Genomic DNA, 19,961 nt, shown 5'->3' with positions numbered 1-19,961 from the left:
CTGAAAACCAAATCACTCATGGTCAGAGGTTCCCAACAGAGCTTCCAAAACCTGGAGGCAACAGCTGCGGCCTGTTGAGGCAAATTGTCGAATCCGTCAGTCTGGGGGAAGCAACAAGAGAAGGAGGGGTGGGATCAGCCAGTTCGGAAGGGTAAAAGGAATGCGCACTGACTTAGCAAATACATCCTTTTGCAAGAGGCTGACACTTTGTCAACCTTGAAAATGAAACAGAGATTTTACCAACCTGTCAGACAAAAGCGATGAATTCTTCTGAGCCAGGAAACACATGCTCCAAGAACGTTTGGTGGGAAGGGGCCAGAGCTTCTCAAGCTGTGTGCACGAGTCACCTGGAATCCTATTTAAACTCAGATTCCTGGGTCCCAATCCAAGTTTCTGAGTCAGTAGATCTAGGGGGTGGAGAGCAATGAATCTGGCTTTCTAACTTCCCAGGTGGTCCAAGGAACATACTTTGAGGAGCCCTGCTAATCCAGAAACTGCCGGCAAGCCCCCACGCACCCCTCCTTCCAGGCCACAGTGATCCCCCGAGGTGGAGGGCGCAGAACGCCTCCTGGCCCAAAGACAGCCCTCCTGGCGCCTCTCGAGGTCCTTCCTTCTCCCCCTTTCCTTCTCATCGGCATCGCTGACTGGTTAGGGCTCCTCCCAGCCTGACACCAATATCCAAGACGTCTCCTCTACCGTAGCACCATTTATCTGCTTATAACACCCAAATGATCACCAGCAGAACATTTTACTAAAGAAAACTTACATTATATGCAAGTGTATTTGTTCCCTAAAAATTTTTTAAAAGATTTTATTTATTAATTTGGAGAGAGAGAGAGAGCACGCAGGGGGAGAGGCAGAGGGTGAGGGAGAGAGAGAATCCCAAGCGGACTCCCCGCTGAGCACAGGGCCCAACCTGGGACTCAATCTCATGACCTGAGCCAAAACCAAGAGTTGGATGCTTTTTTTTTTTTTAAGATTTCATTTATTTATTTGACAGAGAGAGAGATGACAAGCAGGCAGAGAGGCAGGCAGAGAGAGAGGGGGAAGCAGGCTCCCCGCTGAGCAGAGAACCCAATGCGCAGCTCGATCCCAGGACCCTGAGATCATGACCTGAGCTGAAGGCAGAGGCTTTAACCCCCCGAGACACCCAGGCACCCCAAGAGTTAGATGCTTAATTGCCTGGGCCACCCAGGTGCCCTTACTGTTCTCTAAATACAGAGCATCACCCAAGGCCAACCTGGCCATGCCCCGATTCCTCCCTAGTCCAACGACCTCAGCAAAACGGCAAATTCCCGCACGCGATCCTTCAGGCCGTAGCGCGCTCATTGCCTGCACAGCGACCCCTGGGCTCCTCGATGGGTGTCCGTGTTCACAAGCTTCACACAGTAACAGGAAATCCAGACCCTCTCGAGAGCTCTTGCGGGCGACTCTGTGTCTAAGAAACCTGTCGGCCAGTGTCACCCAGCTGCGGGTTTCATGGCCGGCTCTTTGTTCAGAAATCACTCCCGCTGCTAGAGGAGCAAATTCGGGAGAGCCACCAGAGGGCCACAGAGGAGCTGCACCAGTGCGGAGACGACACCCCCAGCAGCGAGGCCGACAGGATGTTCTTCCTGATCGACGTGAGCATGACCGGGGCTCCACGGGACACTCGGCACAGACCCGGGCCACCGTGTCACCAGACCCCCGGAAATGGCCGCATGCTCCCCTGTGGGCCGGCCCCCCGATCGTGGCCTCCCATATGTCCCTGCCTGTGGCCTGCCGGGAGCCCTGTTTCGTGGGGAGCTGCCCACCCTTTGTCCCCGCCAGGGGGCTGGGGAGGTCGGGTGGCTGCCCAGGTTTCTTGACCCCCGCCCCGCCCACCCACCGCCACACGCTGCTGCCGCAGGGAAGCCCCCGGCTCTTTAGTGGCGTTACAGCACAGCCTGATGACTTCGTCTCATTTTAGAAAATCAAGATGTTTAATCAGGACATTGAGAAGCTAACAGAGGGAGAAGAAGTCGTCAAGGAGAAAGAGACCCGCTTATTTAACAAAATCAGGGAGGAGTTTGAGAACTGGGTGCTCGTACTCACAGCCAATACCCAAAAAGGTAAGTCCTGGGACAAAGCTCCCCCTAAACACAGGACCAGAGGCTCCTTGTGGCTCAGAGGAAGCGCGCAAACAGCCGAACATGCCACGCAAGACACCAGGGGCCCCTCAGCCATCGATAACGGCTTCCCAGCCATCCATGGGCGCACTGCCCCTCCCCAAGAGACAACTCCACCACCACCAACCTTCTTCTTGCTTCTTTGAGACTAGACAGTTCTGCTCAGCTCCTGTGCCCTCCTCTCTTCGCCCCTAATGCAGAGGTCCGTGGTTTGATAAGAACCCCTTGCTTTGCTTGGGGAAGTTCCAACGTCCCTTCTGCTAGAGCCCAGATGCCTGCAGGGTGTGTGGTGTGTGTGTGTGTGTGCGTGCACGCGTGTGTGTGTGCATGTGTGTGCGTGTGTGTGCGTGTACGTGTGCGTGTGTCTGTGTGTGTCTGTGTGTGTGTGTCTGGCACCTGGAAAAAAATACCACTGTTCACGTCCAACTGTCGTCTGGACGTGTTCTTGGGAGATCTGTGAATCCTATAACAATATTTAAGTTTCTGTTTTCGTGGTACGAATCTGGTACCTTCTACCATTTAAGAACACTAAATTCATCTCTCAGGCTGAGGACTCTCAACTAAAACACGTTTCCATACGATAACAATTTTGTTTCTTAAAAGCCATTTTTCCTTCAGCTGGTATTATCAGACCATAATTATTTTTTTCATTATTAAAAAACTCCATTTAGGAATATTGCCTTAGGATGCAGTGGGTAAGCAAGACTCCAAGAAAAAGATGTTTCTATTTTTTTATTTTTATTTCTTTTAAAGATTCTATTATTTTATTTATTTGTCAGAGAGAGAGAGGGAGAGAGAGCAGGCGAGCACAGGCAGACAGAGAGGCAGGCAGAGGCAGAGGGAGAAGCAGGCTCCCCGCTGAGCAAGGAGCCCGATGTAGGAGTCGATCCCAGGACCCTGGGATCATGACCTGAGCCGAAGGCAGCCGCCCAACCCACTGAGCCACCCAGGCATCCCTGTTTCTATTTTTTTAATGGTGGCTTGTTTTATCCTGCAGTTAAAAATATTATTCACGAAAAAGTCTCCATATATGAAAAGCAGTATCGCGGCAAGGAGCTTCTCGGCTTTGTCAACTACAAGACGTTCCAGACCATAGTGCACCAGTACCTGGAACAGCTGGTCGACCCCGCAATCGCCCTGCTCCACAAGGCTGTTGGTAAGGAGCTCTCCTGAGTGCCTTTCGCACGGTCGGCCCAGCCCGGTACCGTCTGGAACGCACGGTGCCTCGGAGGGAGGGGTCGGGAGCAACGATCAAACCAAGCAGGAAGACCTTCCTTGGCCATTTAGGGGGGAAGACGAGAGTCAGGGGAGCATTCTCTGGTTTCCCCCACCCCTCCACGCAGCCACGTGGGCTATAGTCGGATGCTGGTCCTGGAGAGAACACACACTCCACCCGAGGACGGCAAATTGACAGGACCCGGGCAGGGCGGTGGTGGTTTTGGGTCTCCATGGGACAACGTCATGTCCCCCTCCTCCTCTCCTGGTCTGTAGATCTGGGGAGCACAAGGTTGGAACGGGGCCCATGTAACACGATTTCTTTTTCCCTGTGTCTCTAACCCATTTTACTCCTGCTTGCAATTTATGGATGCCTTGTTCTTCTCGGGTCAGAAATCGTCCGGCAGACGTTCTCCGACACAGCCAAGAAGCATTTTAGTGGATTTTCCAACCTTAATCAAAGAGCCCAGGTAAGCACCCTCAGTCTACGAGCCAGTCACCTGTACTGCTGGCTCTTTTGTCGGGGTCTAACCTTTGAAAGAAGCAGGGTATTTCCTGTCGTCTAGAAATTCGAGGCCGAGGTTAGGACTGCGGGCTGGCTGGGCTGGCGGCTGGTAGTCTGCACTCCCTGGGAGGGACGGAACAAAGCGCCCGGCCGAGTTCCTGTGTCTGCGGGAGACTAACGCAGGCCGCAGGCTCGGTGCTGGTGCTCCGAACATACCTGGTGACTGACCGGTTCTTTGAACCTCTTTCCACTACTATAAAGGACAGGATCGTCCTTTAGTCCTACTCCAAAATCTTTCTAAGTTGGACTTTAAAATATGATCGCAGCTGTGTGGGTTTCTACGGAAACAGCTCTGATGCCCCTCTCAGGGATGGGAAGCAGGGGTGCTCCAGCTCCCCACCCCCACCCCGGGCTCTAGATAAAAACCTTCTTCTGCTCAGGGCCGAGCCGGTGGGTCTGAATTTCAGTCCACAACTCAGGTGAGCAGGAAAGAGAATTTTTCTGCCATTTTCCCATGGCTGGGGAAAGCCAGTCTGACTTCGGACCTCTCCAGCTCTCCCAGGGGCTGTGTCTGAGGCCTCGGGTGCCTCCCCAGGGGATGGGGGACAGGCCTGGTCCTGGACCGCCGTTTCTCCAGGACAGCAGCCTGTCCTTCCCAGGTCTCAGCAGTTGGTCCCTGCCCCCCACCACGCTCCTGACCCCAAGAAGGGGCCCTTCTGCACCAGGTCACCCTTCCCTTCCCAGAACGCCTCTGACTGCCAGGGCAACGCAGGAGTCGCAGGATTCCTGGGAAACACAGATGTCCAGCTGGTACCCCGTTGTGTTCATTTGTGCGGATTCATTCTCAAAGGCATGGATTCAAGCCAGTTAGAGACCAGAGGGATGGAGGTAGAATTACAGAGTAGACACCATCGAGGAGGCAGGCAGATGGTGACGTGGGAGCGAAGGGAGGTCAGGACAGAGGGGAGGACCCGCTCGGAGCAGCAGGTGGGATCCTGCAGGGGCAGAGAGACAGGATGCGAGAGGACACCGTGGCGCGGGGCAGGGAGCCTCCCTGGAGTCGCCATGTAAAATCGCAGGCCTTCTTTGACCTGAAATTATGTTTAATACCATCTCAACATAATAGTACTTCCTACGATGTTTAAAACAACCAAGGGGAGGGGCGCCTGGGGGGCTCCGTGCGTTAAGCCTCTGCCTTTGACTCAGATCATGATCTCAGGGTCCTGGGATCAAGTCCTGCATCAGGCTCTCTGCTCAGCGGGGAGCCGAGCCTGCTTCCTCCTCTCTCTCTGCCTGCCTCTCTGCCTGCTTGTGATCTCACTGTCAAATAAATAAATAAAATCTTAAAGAAAAAAAAAAGAAAAAGAAAAAAAAAACGACCAAGGGGAGCCAAGAAGTCATGTGCTTTCTCTTCTCCAACCAGAACAAGATTGAAGACTTAAAAACGAGACAAGTAGAAATCGCGGAAAATCTGATCCGACTTCAGTTCCGAATGGAGCAGCTGGTATACTGTCAAGACGAGATTTACGGCGTGGTTCTAAACCAAGTCCGGAAAGAGGTTTTCAACCCAATGGGAAAGCCCATGCAGGATCATGAGTTGAAACTGTCTTTCTCAAAAGATACATCTTCGATGTCGTCCATCACTGAAATTGGGGTGCATCTGAACGCATATTTCTGGGTGAGCATGTAGGTCCGGGGCGGGCATCTTTGCCCTGCAGACCCCTGGCATTCTGCTTGAAGCTGCTTCGTGGGCCGGGGGCCCCTGCCGGGTATGCCGCCCCTTCCGCAGGCATAAATGTTCACATATTATCTCATTTATAGTTATAACCCCGGTGTTAACAAATAGTTGCAACCCTGTCTAGGAACTTTCCACTAACTCGGGAATTGGGGAATCAGGTTTGTAATGGGACATGGCACGTACTCAAAACGCATTCCAGTGGCAAAGTTCTTTGTATTTTATGCTATGCATGAATCCCCAAATTGCTAGTATCAGAATACAGCGAGATACAATCAGCACCAAGTTCACTAGTCAACGCGCAGCTCTCCCCTCCCTGACGTTCAGAAGGCACTCGGGTCTCGGATGGCCTCAGACCCACCAGCTGCACAAAACTGGAATGAAAATTCCTTTACTTAAATTCTGCGACCCGATCACCTCCAGAGTCTCCAGGCCTCCGTCCATGGACAGAAATGTGGCGCACGTAGAAAGGAAGAGAGCTTTTAACCTGCAAAGGAGCCCAACCCCTAAAGCCCTTTCTTTCTTTATTTTTAAGATTTACTTATTTTAGAGAGAAAGAGAGAGCAAATTCAGGGGGAGGAGAAGGGGTGGGGGAGAGAGAGAGAAGCGGACTCCGCAACTGAGCAGGGAACCTGATGCGGGGCTCGATCTCACGACCCCGAGATCATGACCGGAGCTAAAATCAATAGTCAGACCCTACCCGGCCGAGCCACCAGGCGCCACCCCTCCTGAAGCCTTTTCTGAATCAGAGTAGAAAGTAGTTATGCAGATGTGAAGTCCAGCTGCCCCGCAAACTGGTTCCTACCCACGCAGACAGGGAACGAGGTGGCCACTAACGCAGGTCTGTCTGCTCCCAGAAGGGACCAGGGGATCGCAGGGCCCGGAGGTCTCTCTGGGGAGGTGGAGTGGGGATGAGGCTGGAGGAGGAAAGGGGCAGAGCTCCCAGGAAGGCGGGGATGTCCAAAAGTGTGCTACGGTTCGCTAGCCTGCCAGGTGGGTTCTTAGTACTGAGGGAACACCTGCCTGGTCGTGGAACTCAGGCAGCCCATCTAGAACCTTCCCACGTCTCAAAGCTGATCATGGCAATGGGGTGCCCCAGGACCTATCGAGGCAATCACCCACAGATCCAAGAATCCCAAGGCTTTGCGGCAACCACGGGCGAGACCCCTCCGGCTGACCGTCTTTGTCCCTTCCTTCCAGGAAACCAGCAAACGTCTGGCCAACCAGATCCCATTCATAATTCAGTATTTCATACTCCAGGAGAACAGCAGTTGCCTACAGAAAGCCATGATGCAGGTCCTACAGGAGAGAGAAAACTATTCCTGGCTGCTTCAAGAACAGAGCGACACCGCTGCCAAGAGGAGGTTCCTTAAGGAGAAAATTTACCGGCTGTCTCAGGCGCAGCGCACACTCTATAATTTCTACAGTTAAAGGGGGCGCGTCTGCGGAGGGGCAACGATGCTTCGGGATTTTCTCTTCTGTGCGTTCACCTTAAGGAGAGGCTAGAGGTGGCCTCTCACTTGGAACCAAGCTTTTATGCTGCCCCTGTGTCCACCTTCTCTGTACTGCGCTTGCGCCCGAAGTTTGTATCTAAAGTCCGCACACACTTGGGGCTGTCACCTCCGCCAGGAGGTCCTCTCTGATCTCCCCAAAGAGGTGGCTCTCCAGTCCTTGAGCCTCAGAGCCCCCGGTTACGGCGTTCTCAACTACTGCTCTCTTTCTTTGTTAGGTTGTAAGGCCCCAGATGGGGGAGGTCAGGATCATATTCTTCTGTATTTCCAGAATCTTAATGGCACCGGCTACACTCTAGCCCCTTAATACATGATCTGTCACTGAACACATGAATGAGGAAGCCTCCCGGGTGCTACGGTTTAAATCCAGGATGGTGTCCCTTGGCTGGTCGCTCTCAGAGCAATTCAGCCATGCCACCTGCTTCCCGGCGTTGACTGTAGCCGTGTTTCCGGCCCCCCAAGGGAAAAGAGCTTGAATGATACCGATTCTAATGTATATGGTTTCCTGGCTCCGGTGAGCTCCCGTGGCCGTGCGAAGTCTTGAAGAGAAGGTTCATAAGGGAAAACATTTTTAAAAGAGTGTATTTGTTTATTTGACACAGAGAGAGAGAAAGAGAGCGCACACGCAGGGGGAGCAGGAGGGGGAGAAGCAGGCTCCCCACTGAGCCAGGAGCCCAATGTGGGGCTCGATCCCAGGATTCTGGGATGATGACCTGAGCCAAGGCAGACATTTAACTGACTGAGACAACTGGCGCCTCAGGAAAAAAAAATTTTTTAATGTAGAAATTTATACCAGTGACCATCTCTAGGTTGGAGGATTATGGCTAATTTTATGTTGTTCGTCATGCTAGGTAATACCTACTTCAGAGGAATTTTAGGAGGGTCAAGGGAAACCATTTCTGCAAAACACCTGTCCCAAAGCAGGTGTTCAAAAATGCCAGTAATTCCTCCCTCCCCATCCAACACCTCTCCCTTCCTTCCTCTCTAGGTCCATAGAGCGGCCCTTGCTTCTAAAACCCTTGCAGCCGGCTCTATCTCCCTGTCCTTTGATACTCTGAGGCAGCTGCGCTAAGGTGGTAGAGGAGCCTGACCTCATTGTTTTGCACGCGCATGCCCCATTGTTCCAGCACCCTTGGTTGAAGAGACCATCCTTCCCCCACTGGTCTTGGCACCCTAGTCAAAAATCATCTGGCCGCACGCAGAAGTCTTTATTTCTGGGCTCTCTGTTCCAGTCCACTGGTCTGCATCTGTCTTTAGGCCAATACCACCGTGTTTTGGTAACAGTAGCTTTGCATTAAATTTGGAAATCAGGAAGCGGGGGTCCTTCGCGTCCTCCTTCTTTCTCAGGATGGTTTTGCCCATTTCGAGGTAGCTTGAGATTGTACGTGAATCTTAGGGTGGGTTTTTCCTCTCTCTACCAAAAATGTCATTGGGATATTGACAGGGACGGTGCTGACGCTGGAGGTCACTTTGGGGAATATTTGCATCTTAATGATATTAAATCTTGCAATCCGTGAACACGGGATGTCTTTCCATTTATTTATGTCTTCTTTAACGTCTTTGAGCAATGTTTTTATCATTTACAGCATATGCGTCTTTCATTTCTGTGATTAGGTTAATCCCCGGATTGTTTATTCTTTTTGATGCTGTTGTAAGTGGAACTGGTTTTCTTCATTTCTTTTCCAGATCGTTCACTGTTAGGGTTACAGAAATGCAACCGACATTTCGTATCTTGGTACTCTCCAATGTGTCCACTAGTCCTAACAGGTTTTTGTTTTGTTTTGGGGGGTTTTGCGGAATATTTGTGGTTTTCCACTTGTAAAGTCATTAAATCTTTGAACACTCTGTGAACAGAGATCATTGCACTTCTTCCTTCCCAATCTAGATGTCTTTCATTTTGTTATTCTGCTGGATTCGTCCTCTGATACCACTTAAAGTGGCAAAAGGGGAGTGTCCCTGGTTTTAAAGAACCTTTGCGATATTGAAGCTAACCGTTACGGAAAGAGCATAGGAAAGAGAAATATTGGTCTTATTTCTGGCAACTTTTATTTTTCTTTTTTTCTTTTGTAATTTGGATTTTCCCCCTCGTTTTATGACGTGGGTCGCGTACACCAACAGTAGCAGCTCTGAGGAGACCCACGGTCCCCGTCCCCTTGCTTGTCGTCGTCTTCACCTTCACGTTGTAAACACCGCTGTGAAAATAAAGTCTGAAAAAAAGAAAGTCTGATCATTAATATTAGTTCCATTCACGGCATGTTCAAAGCTTCCCCATTTCACACACATGTGCACACGCCTGCACACGTGCACACACACAGAGCCTTGGCCAAAGCCGCTCATTTGCCACCCTGGGACTGACCCCAAGCCCAGGTGTGAGCATGCAGGGAATGCGCCCAGGTTTGGTGTCGCCAAGTCCTGGGGCTGCCGCGGCAAAGTACCACGAGCTGGATGGCTTCCACGGGTGAAGTCTGTTCTCTCACACTCTGGAGGCTAGAGGTCTGAAGTCGAGGCACAGGCGGGGTTGGAGCCTTCTGGAACGGAGGGAAAAGGTGTCCAGCCCGCCCCCCAGCGGCAGCTGTCCTGGGCGCCCTGAGCCTAGCGTCCCCCAGTCCCTGCCCTGTCCTTGTGGGTCTTCAGCGGCCTTCTCTGTGTCTCTCAGGCCCAGGTCCCTCTCCTTTCTCATCTCTAGACCCCGGTCGTCAGGCTGAATCAGGACGACCTCATCTTGGGATCCATAACTTAATGACATCTATAGAGATGCTACTTGCAAATGAGGTCATGTTCCCAGGCTCCTGGGCTTAGCACAGGAACACAGTTCTGGGAGACCCACAGCGGGGAGCACGGCACCCGGCTTCCCAGTTGGGTGGAGCGCGGGCCCGTTCCCATGAGAATAAGCACCCCCTCCTCTCCGCAGCTGAACACCACCCCAGGGTGCTCCCCTCCCATCACCGATGCCTGCGGCCCACTGGCAGGGTGCTGAGCCATGCGGGCCCTGGGGCCCCACCATCCCCGGGGACTTCGAGCCCCCGCCAGACCCTCTGCGCCCACCGGCAGGTGAGGAGGGAGGGGGTAGGGGACCGGCAGGGAGGTTCCCGGGAGCCCAGGAGATAGCCTCCTCCCGCGCTCAAGGGCAGGTCTTGGGCTGGCCTGCGCCCAACGGCAAGGCAGGCTGGGAAATGCGGTCCAGCGAGGCAGACAGAGGACGGGGAGGCGGGTTTCGGGTGTTGCCACACTGGTCCCCACATCCACCGGGAGCATTCCTGGAACAAGACACGGGAGTAAAGGAGAAGACATGTTCCCTGCTCTTGCGTCTTCCACGCGGGCCGCTGACTCTCGCACACGCAGGCACACGTGTGCACACGACGGCTTCCTCCCCCGCGGCTCCGGTGGGGCTGGGGTTTTGCCCCTCACGAGTGCGGAAGGAAGCCCACCCAGCCGGGAAGCAAAGCTACTCAGTCAGACTACGGCAGGGAGGTCAGCCGCCAGGACCGAGGTCCCGGCAGAGCCTCCCAGGCAGGGAGAGGAGCGGCCAGGCCCCATGGGGGGAAACACGGAGGCTCCCCGCGAGCCTGGAGGAGGCTGCGGCCTGCTGACTAGAAGCAGGCATCCCACCTGACTGCATCGGGGTATACACTCGGCTTTCTCTGGTTGGTCTGAAAGCAGGGACAGGGACAAAAAAAAATAGGGAATCTATGAGTTATTAAGCAAACCCTGGTCATTGGGGGCTAATGGTTATGAAGATTATCGTCAGCTTTCTGGACTGTTGGCAGAGAGCCTGCGGACTTCCTACGTCCGACTGGCAGCAGGCGGCTCCCTGGGCTGGTCAGTTTCTGGGCAGGGGCGGCGGGAGCACCGCGTTTGCAGACGGTCTGGCCACCGTGTGAGTCCGGCCGCTCTCTCCCAGCTTCCCTCACCCTGTGGGACCTGCCCTTCTCCAGGACTTCCCGTCTTGTTTCTACCCTGTGAGACCCTAGGATGCCCCTTTCGGCATGCACAGTGACATGACCGGATGGTAATCTATCGTTATATAACAAAGTATCCCGAGCTCTGACCCCCCAAATTTCCTGTCTTGGCTTCTTGGGATCAGGGATTCACGTGTTCTTCAGCGGGTGCCGCTGACTCCCGGCTGTGTCTCAGGGAGCTGGTCCAGCGGCAGGCCAGACGCCTGTTCTCTTAGCTGGAGGCTCGGCGGTGGGAGAACCGACCTCTGTGATGGGCTGAGGAACGGCCCCCCAGGTAGCCGGGCCCTAATCCCTGGCGCCTGTGACAGTGAGCGGAACTGCGTACAGTCTCTGTGCATGAGGGACTCCGTGCTGAGGCTCCGTTTTACCTTCCGGCTAATGAACTCTTGAACTGGGTCGGAATCCAGAATCGTTTTACAAGTGGCTGATCATAAAATCCAACAAAACGCCTGGCGTTTGGCCACAAAACTGATGATATGAACTTTAGGAAAAGCGAGGAGTTAATGAGTGCAGCCAGGGATGCGTTTGTTTGATGACCGCGAGAAAAGGATCGTTCAGCTGGTGATCGAAAGAGGCTCAGCCAGTTGGCACTGAATTCATGGGGTTTTTTCCTTCCTTTTCTAAATCATATGATTGTCATCTTCTTCTTTCTCATAAAGCCCCCTTGCTCTCCCTACCCAAGCGGGACACTTTCCTGGTTACTCCGGAACATGCACTCCCAGAGGTGCAACCCGGACGCCCCAGATGAAGCCCTTGCCCTCTCCAGGTTCTGCCCTTCTTCCTCAGGTAGCAGCTACTGTGTCCATTTAAAAAAAAAAAAAAAAAAACTTTGTTTATAGCGCTTGAGCAGGGGGAGGGGCAGAGGGAGAGGGAGAGAATCTCAAGCAGACCCCAGGCTGAGTGCGGAGCCCGACTCGGGGCTCGAACTTACGACCCTGAGATCATGACCTGAGCTGAAATCAAGAGTCGGACCCTCAACCGACTGAGCCACCCAGCCGCCCCGGGCGGAGGGGTGGGGGGGGTGCAGCTACTTTAAGTAGAGAAAGGGTCTCTACGGGTCTGAGGAAGCTAAAGACCTTGAGAGGACCCCGAATTATCCAGGTGGGCGCCAGATGCCATCACAGGTGTCCTCATGAGTGGGAGAAGGACCAAGCGGGGCTACAGGGAAGTCAGCGCAAAGAAGGAGCCGATGGGAAGATGCACCCTGCTGGTTTGGAGAAGGAAGAAGGGGCCCCGAGCCAAGACAGGCAAGGAACGCAGCTCTCGAAGCTGGATAAGGTGAAGGCAAGCATCCCGTCCCGAGTCTCGCAGGGGAGCATGGCGCTATCGACGCTGTGACTCCAGCCCCCTGGGAAACCGACCCTGGGCTTCTGACCTCAAAACCGTAAGGGAGTAAGCGTCTGCTGTTTTAAGCCACCGAGTCTGTGGCAATTTGTTACCATAGCTGCGGGAAACCAACACGGCCCCCAAGCTCCCTCGCCTGTCTGCGGGTGGCTGTGGCCAGAGACATGGGTTCCTTGCCACATCACGTGTCGGTCCACTGGCACAACACGGCAGCCCAGACGCAAGAGCTATGGGGTTATCAGGATCGGGATGGCATTTGGTACGTAGAATTGACTGGGTTTTTCTGAAAGCTGCTCAAGCAAGTGGGACGCCAGGCAGTATGGAAATGCGTGCAGAAATCCCTTCCCATCATGGTACCTGAACACGGACGACGTCTTAGAAATGTTTCTTGGAGCAATGAGTAATGACCGGCAGGTGCCTGCAAAAGCGACACAGAGAACAGGAAGGCTCACGAGAACGAGGGACGGAGTCTCCATTTCTCACAAGCCGTGTGATTTTGGGCAAAGGGGTCCGCTTCTCTGAGCCTTCCCTTGCTATTCGAGTCTGGCTCTGTTGGAGATCTTGTGTGTAAAGAAATCGGCCCAGTAATACGGCATGAATGCTCCACAGCCAAGGAATGGCGTTTTTAATAGAGCTACTGTGTGAGGGCCTCTCCACTTCCTACACTACAGATGGGCTGCCCACTTTCCATAGTAGGCAAGCATCCCACTTTTTTTTTTTTTTTAAGATTTTACTTATTTATTGGACAGAGACACAGCGAGAGAGGGAACATAAGCAGGGGGAGTGGGAGAGGGAGAAGCAGGCTCCTTGCAGAGCAGGGAGCCCCATGTGGGACTCCATCCCAGGACCCTGGGATCATGACCTGAGCCGAGGGCAGACGCTTAACGACTGAGCCACCCAGGCGCCCCAGCATCCCCCATCCTATAGCATGAAATACTGAGCCCAGCTGCAGGCAGAGGAGGAAGGAGGCAGCCTGGGTTGGAATTCGAGAACTGGCGGAAAGAAAAGGGAAGGCCCTTGGGAAAAGTCCTGGGAAGGCAGGTCAGAGTGCTCCTGCCTCCCGAATCGGAAAAATAAGCTTTCACAGGTGCCCGGAGAGTCCCCTGAAAATGCAGACGGATTCAGAGGTGCGGGGTGGCCCAAGACCCTGCAGGTCTCGCCAGCTTCCAGGTGACGTCAACGCTGCTGGCCTCTCCTTTGAGAAGCACGAATCTATGACTCGGGTCTATGGAGGAGAAAACAAAACCGGGCCAAAGGCACCTTACTCTGGGCTCGCGCTCCGGGCAGCACAGAGGCGACGCTGCGCGGGAACGCGGGCACCGCTCTGCCCTTCCGCCTAGACGCCCCGCGGCCGCCCACCCCCACCAGTCCCCACCCCCTCGCCAACACTGCCCCCTCCCCGTCCTCCGACCCGGCAAAACCGCGCCCACGCAGAGCTGGACGTCCGGGAGGAGCCCCTGCCAGAGGGCCACCAGCCGCGGCGCCCCTGCCCCCTCCGGCCCCGCCCCTGCCCCCTCCGGCCCCGCCCCTGCCCCTCCGGCCCCGCCCCTGCCCCCTCCGGCCCCGCCCCTGCCCCCTCCGGCCCCGCCCCTGCCCCCTCCGGCCCCGCCCCTGCCCCCTCCGGTCCCTCCCCTCTCCCTCCGGTCCCTCCCCGCCCCCTCCGGCCCCGCCCCTTCCCCCTCCGGCCCCGCCCCGTCCGGGGCACCCGCAGGGCCGCGTCCAGGCAGAGCTGGACATCGGGAGGAGCCCGGGTCTGAGAGCCTGGGCCGTCGCCGCCCCCTCCCCCTCCCGGCGCCGCCCCTCCCCCTCCGGCCTCGCCCCCTCCTCCCGCTCTCTGACGTCCCTTTCTGCAATCCGAGAAGCGAGGAAACCAAAACCGAAGCCGAGTCGTCTAGGAAACGCAAGGTCCGGCAGCAGATGCTTAGGATAATTCCCCGGGGTCACCAGAGAGCCCTGTCCGCAGGATGAGACCCACCATCGTTCATCCGTTACTTCATTCTAGAAACATCTATTAGAATGCCGTGGGCCGCGAACTCTGCTAGATCCCAGGGCGTGGTGCTGCCTGCCCCGTGGACAGCCTGGCGGCGTTCACAGAGGCCATGGCAGTGTGATGAGGCCACCTGCCGTGGGTGCGGATGCGAGGGGCCCCGGGCTCTCCGGGAGCCGGTGCGCTAGGTCTGGGGAAGACGGCGGGAGGCTGTTGGCTGAGAAAATGCTCCGCGCGCAGGGGTAGGAGGAGGAGCCCCTCGAGCTGGAGGGCATGTGCGTGGGGAGCAAGGTGTTACCTTCAGGAGGGGGGTGGGGCTGAGCCAGGTGAGGCTGGGCATGGGCAGGCCTGGCACACCTCCGGGATATCGCACCTGCCCCCGCTCCTGCTGCGGGGCACCCTGCGGCATGGAAGCGAGGCGCGGGCCGCTTCCTACGGGCGATGGGAAAACGCACCGGTGTGGAGACGGGGAGTCCTGCCGGGGGGCGCGCGTGGCTCTCCGTGAACCCCAGCTTGGCCGTCCTCCACGGGTCAGGGCCAGGCCGGGCAGGTGAAGAGAGGGCTGGACACGGTCCAGCGAGACCTGGAAGGGCCTGGGGCTGTGATGGCGCTGGCCGCAGGGAGTGGCGTCCCTGGGATCTTGCGATCCTACGTTTCCCGTGGCGGCTGTGTTTTGGCCGCTGCCTTTGAACGGACCCAGGAAACAACAGGAAGACGGCGGTACAACCCAGAGCCGCCGGGCCAGCTGGGCCAGCTGGGCCTTCAGTTTGCACACCAGGCAGATCACCCACCTCCCCCAGTCCTCGCCCTGGCATTATTAAGTCATTCCACCTGGTTGTCACTTATGCCCCTAGTCCTGTCTGATTCCGGTCATTCCTCAAAGTCTGGCTGGGGAGAGCGTGGTGTGTTTGAAGAAGTACTGTCATTCATCGGAGGCACGTCTTGTCTCTTCCCGGGCCTGCTCACACTGTCCTGTGTATCGCACACTTTTTCCTCTGGCCTGCTCACAGCCGGTCAGGAGATGGTGTCACTCGTCCTCCTGACGAGGAAGTAACAGAGGCCCGGAGCGATGAGTGGCTGGACCGAAGCTCCTCACTGATGATGGGAAGAGCCTGTGTTCTCCCTCTGGGACCCCAACACCGGACCCTGCAGAGCAAGGGGACTTCAGCTATACCGTGGGGCCCCCTTCCCTCCCACCGACGCTTTCCCTGGCCTGGAGCTGAGGAGGGTTCTGGGCTTGTGAGTGGACTGGGAGTGACCCTTCCTAACACGGCCTTTGGGGAGCTTGTTGTCTGCAACTCTGAGCGGAGCTAAGGAGCATGGAGGCAGGGGCCCGCCTCTTCCAAAGGGGCATGGTACTCCCCACCCACAGAGGGGCATGGTATTCCCCACCCACAGAGGGGCATGGTACTCCCCACCCACAGAGGGCCACCCTTGGGCCTGCTTGCCCTCAGCCTCCACCTTCCCTCCGTCTCCATCCTGGAGAAATCAGATGCGCCCAACTCAAAAAAGGACTTGAGGTGGGCCAGGAGGAAGACGCGGGTCTAGTGAAAATTAATAAAGAGAAGCTCACGGAAGGGGATTCCGGATGCTGGGTGAGGAGGCCGGTAGGGTAGCCGTGCCACTGGCAGTCGGTGACGGGAATGGTCGTGAATCAGAGACCCCGTGGAAGAACCATCCACCCCGTCCCAGCAGGGAAGGGGGCACTGCATTCCCCCACCAGCCATCGGCCACCCCCGCAACTCAGCCAGCCAGAAACCGTCGTCGGTGCAATGCTTGCCTTTCCCCTGCAGACTTCTGTTCGAAACCGCCCCAGCCAGCTCCCTCCACCTTCTCCACAACATAATGTTCCCCTTGTCTGTTGCACTTGCCTGTGGTTTTGCTGTAGCTTGCTTGTCCCGATTTACAATTTTTCTGCTGTTCCCAAATAAACCCATCCTGTGGTGGTGAAATAATTTTTTTTATTTGTAAAAATAAATAAATAAATATATTTATAATAAGTATTTCTGCATGGGAGGGGAAGTTGGCGGGGAGAGCAGTGTTGGGGGGGAGCAGGTGTGGGTCACTGACGTAGTAGGATGCTTGCGAATCCCTGCGGGTGCCGAAGGATGCAGAGGAACCGCTAGCAGGAATTCAAGACCCCCAGTGATCAGTGCACCTGCTCCGAAGCCCAGACATTAAGGGACTGCCCAGGGTCACGGCTGCTTCGGCTCTGGATGGCTCGAGGCTCATAAGGCAGCAGTTCTCAAACTGGCTTCCGAGGCCCCGCACCTGAGTTTCGGATTCCGCAGGTCGTGGCCCCGGAATCTGCATTTCCCTCCAGCTCCCAGGGATGCGAAGGCGCGGGCCGGGGAAGGGCTGGAGCGCAACCGGGGCGCCGCGCAGGGGCCGCAGGGAGACCCTGATGGACTGGCCCTCGGCGGTCGAGGGGAGGCCGTGGGGGGTGGGCCGTTTGGTTTCGTTTCTGCGCCGCGCTCGCCCCCCTCCCTCGCTTCCAGGGGAGTTTCGTTTCTCCGCGGCGGCGGCGGGGGCGGGCGGGCAGTGAGGGGCGGCGCCTGGCGCTGCATAAAAGCGGAGAGGTTCCCGGGGGCACTCGCGGCTGCGCGGGGACCGGTGAGTGTCGCTCTCCTGCGTCGGGCACCTCTGGGTCCCGGCACCTTACGGCGAGCTGGGGGAGGGGGTGGGGGTGGGGGTGGGGGTGGAGGGGGGATGGCTGCGGAGACCAGCGCCTTGGTGGGGGGATTGCAGGAGCTGGTCACGCTGATGGTGCTGATGGCGCTGATGGTGGCAGTGGTGGGGGGAGGGCGGGGCTCAAGCACGCCTGATTCTGTTTCTCGCCAGCAAACAGGTTGCTAAGCCTCTTGATGACTCATCAGAAACGCCCCCCCCCACTGCCACCGCCCAAACCTGCGGGCTTTTCTGCTGCGGGAGGTGGGCAGGTGGAGGGGATGGCGGCCAAGGGGGTCTCCCAGGGAGCTAGTCAAGGGGTGCGCACTAAGAAAGTTTCACATGCACCGCTGCGGGGCCTCCAAGCCCACCTCAAAGGCGGACCATCGCTTGGATCCTTTTATATTTCCTGCCATTAACCCTCAAAATAAGCAGGTATTTTGCCGGCAACAGTGGGTTGACTGGGGGAAAGGCCGAGACCTGCAATCCGGGACACGCAGCCTCTGGCCGAAGCGCAGACACGTCCCACCAACAAAAGGACGGGAGCGTTGTTTTCTGGAAGGGGGTTGGGAAGGGCTGTTGGACCCCAGGTCCCCTGGAGAAATGCAAGGGTTTCAGGGTGGCGGCAGGCTCCTGTTGGCCGGGTTGCAGGAGTGGCCGATCTCTCCTAGGAGAGGCGGTGAGCATCCTTCCCTGTCGGGCCCGGAACTGATGATTCTCTTCTGTTGGGGTCTGTAATTGACAGTCCTGGGGATGACTGAGGAGGAATGAATGGTACAGACCCTTTCTGGCCCCCCACTACTTAAGTGAGGTGTTAATTTTGTTACTTTTCACGTTGCTAAGGAGTGCGAACCAGACAGACAACAGTGGGGCTGCGTAGACAAGGGTCTGCGCTAACCTGCCGGCCGCGGGGAGGTTAGAGTGGAGGGTCCGCGCTAGAGGGCGTTCTGAGCAGCCGAGGCGCGCAGGGGGACCGAGGGGCAGGTGGGAAGACCGAGGCTTCTGGCGAGGTGCCCTGCCGGGCGTACCCCCAACCCAGGGAGTGGAAGGCTGCCCAGGGTCTCCCTTCGCTGTGGCTTGTGCAGCGGGGTCGGCCTGAGGGCGTGGGGACCTGCTAATTTTCGGGGATGGAGGAAGGTAAGACGGTCTTGGGGGCGGACAGAGGGAACCAGGCTCTGAGACCTGCACTCTCCACCAGAGACGACCGCTGAGCTGTGCATGTGGGATTCCTCGAATTACCTGGTCAAATTTTAAGTCGGATTTTTGTCAGAAGCAGGGTCAAGTGATGCTAGCCCCAGCTGTCAGTCCCAAAGGGCTCCTAAAATGTCTAACTGTGTCAGCTTTCCACTTTGGAACAGAGCTGCTGGCCAGAATGGCCAGGAACCCCTGTCATCTGGACAGCATCCCCCCCCCCTTGCCATTTTCTTCCTGGCTTCCCTCCCCCCACCTCCCGGCACTGAGCTCAGCATGGTTAGGTAGAGAACACCAGGTCTAATGTACTAGATATTTTCCCCTTCCATCACAAAAAAAATGTAAATGTCTGTGGGTTTTCGGAAGGCAGAACGCTCTCAAGAGAAAAAGTAAATTTAAGTTCTTCCAGGATCATTTTTAAAACTGGACTTAATTTTGTTGGGCAAGTTTCGGACTTTGGATCGGGCATTCAGCAGGATGCATTGGTAGGTGGTTCTTTTTTTTTTTTTTTAAGATTTTATTTATTTATTTGACAGACAGAGATCACAAGTAGGCACAGAGGCAGAGAGCCCGATGTGGGGCTCAATCCCAGGACCCTGAGATCATGACCTGAGCCGAAGGCAGAGGCTTTAACCCACTGAGCCACCCAGGCGTCCCTGGTAGGTGGTTCTTATTAGAGATTGGACCCTAATAAGAGGCTTTCCCACAAGGGGAGTGACACACTGGGCACCCCTGGAGGCCACCCCCACTCCCTACCACAGAGATTCCCCAGTGACGTTGCTGGGGGATGGTGTCCCGGTCTGGAAGCCGCTGGCAAACTTCTACCCTCTAGAATCCAAAGTGCCGGGGACAGCGGACAGCCGCCTCCGTGAACAGCAGACGTGGAGTGTTGACAGACCTGCCCTAGTAGTTTCTCCACTTCCTGCCCCAAACCTTGGCAGTGAGAGAAGAGGTGTCCTGGCTGCTGGGAGGTGAGGAAGATGAACGTGGACAGAGGTGTGGGGGTGGTGTGTCTACTGCAGAACTCCCCGAAGTCTTGTCTGTAAACACAAGACATTTTATGAGCGGTTTGGGGCTGAGAGCTTGACTCCATTGGGGCCAAAATGGGTGAACGCATTCAGTTTGGTCTGACAGCTGCAGCGGGTTGCTGAGTGTGGTGGGTAGTAAGAAACGGGCTTTAATTCCTGAGATCGCCCTGCTCCTGGGATCCAAACTGATCTTCAGAGATGACCTGTGAAAGGGTGCAAACATCTAAGAGGTACAGATAAGACTTTGAGTTCAAGGAATTGTCATCATATGGCACAGAGAGGGGGAATATATTCACGAAATCCTCTATTCACCAAATTTGAACCCGTGGTCATGGCAGGGCAAGCCCTGGGGACCACCGATGCCACCTCTCTGGGTGCATGAGGGCCGACTGAGGCAGCTGCGGTCTTCAGCCTGGGGCCCCAATCTGGGACCTCCTGAGCACGCAAAGCGTTTCCAAAGGCATGGTGGGGGAGGAAGGGGTAAGGAAATAAATTTCCAGATTGCTCGATTCCATAAGTACTCTTTGCAATTGATTGCTTTCCAAAAAAACTTTCTCCTACTTGTGATAAAAGGAACACATCCCCTCTCTCCCTGGTTCTCTCAACTGCCCCAATATCTATTATTAATAGTTGTTAACTTGAGAGCAAGAGCATGAGCAGGAGGGGCAGAGA

General features: G+C 55.8%; 2 protein-coding genes across 5 annotated transcripts in view; both read left to right on the top strand.

Moving 5' to 3' along the window:
- Positions 1-9,323, top strand: part of MX2 (MX dynamin like GTPase 2) — a 29,454-nt gene extending 20,131 nt beyond the window's left edge. The window contains exons 9-14 of the mRNA XM_080803071.1: positions 1,500-1,622; positions 1,949-2,090; positions 3,145-3,303; positions 3,756-3,832; positions 5,291-5,545; positions 6,803-9,323. Of these exons, the coding sequence (XP_080659197.1) occupies positions 1,500-1,622; positions 1,949-2,090; positions 3,145-3,303; positions 3,756-3,832; positions 5,291-5,545; positions 6,803-7,033 (987 nt within the window). The 3' untranslated portion in view covers positions 7,034-9,323. The remainder of the gene's footprint in view (positions 1-1,499; positions 1,623-1,948; positions 2,091-3,144; positions 3,304-3,755; positions 3,833-5,290; positions 5,546-6,802) is intronic.
- A 7,620-nt stretch (positions 9,324-16,943) lies between these two features.
- MX1 (MX dynamin like GTPase 1) overlaps positions 16,944-19,961 on the top strand; it is a 30,328-nt gene continuing 27,310 nt past the window's right edge. For 2 of the 4 annotated variants that reach the window (XM_080809720.1, XM_080809718.1), the window contains exons 1-3: positions 16,999-17,016; positions 18,798-18,920; positions 19,094-19,232. The gene's annotated coding sequence lies outside the window, so the exon portion shown is untranslated. Of the gene's footprint in view, positions 17,017-18,797; positions 18,921-19,093; positions 19,233-19,961 lie in introns of all 4 variants that reach the window. The other 2 variants (XM_080809721.1, XM_080809719.1) reach the window with 2 other exon arrangements.

Source organism: Martes martes (assembly GCF_963455335.1).
Source record: "Martes martes genome assembly, chromosome: 1".
Taxonomy (NCBI): domain Eukaryota; kingdom Metazoa; phylum Chordata; class Mammalia; order Carnivora; family Mustelidae; genus Martes; species Martes martes.
This window is presented reverse-complemented; position numbering and strand designations above follow the sequence as displayed.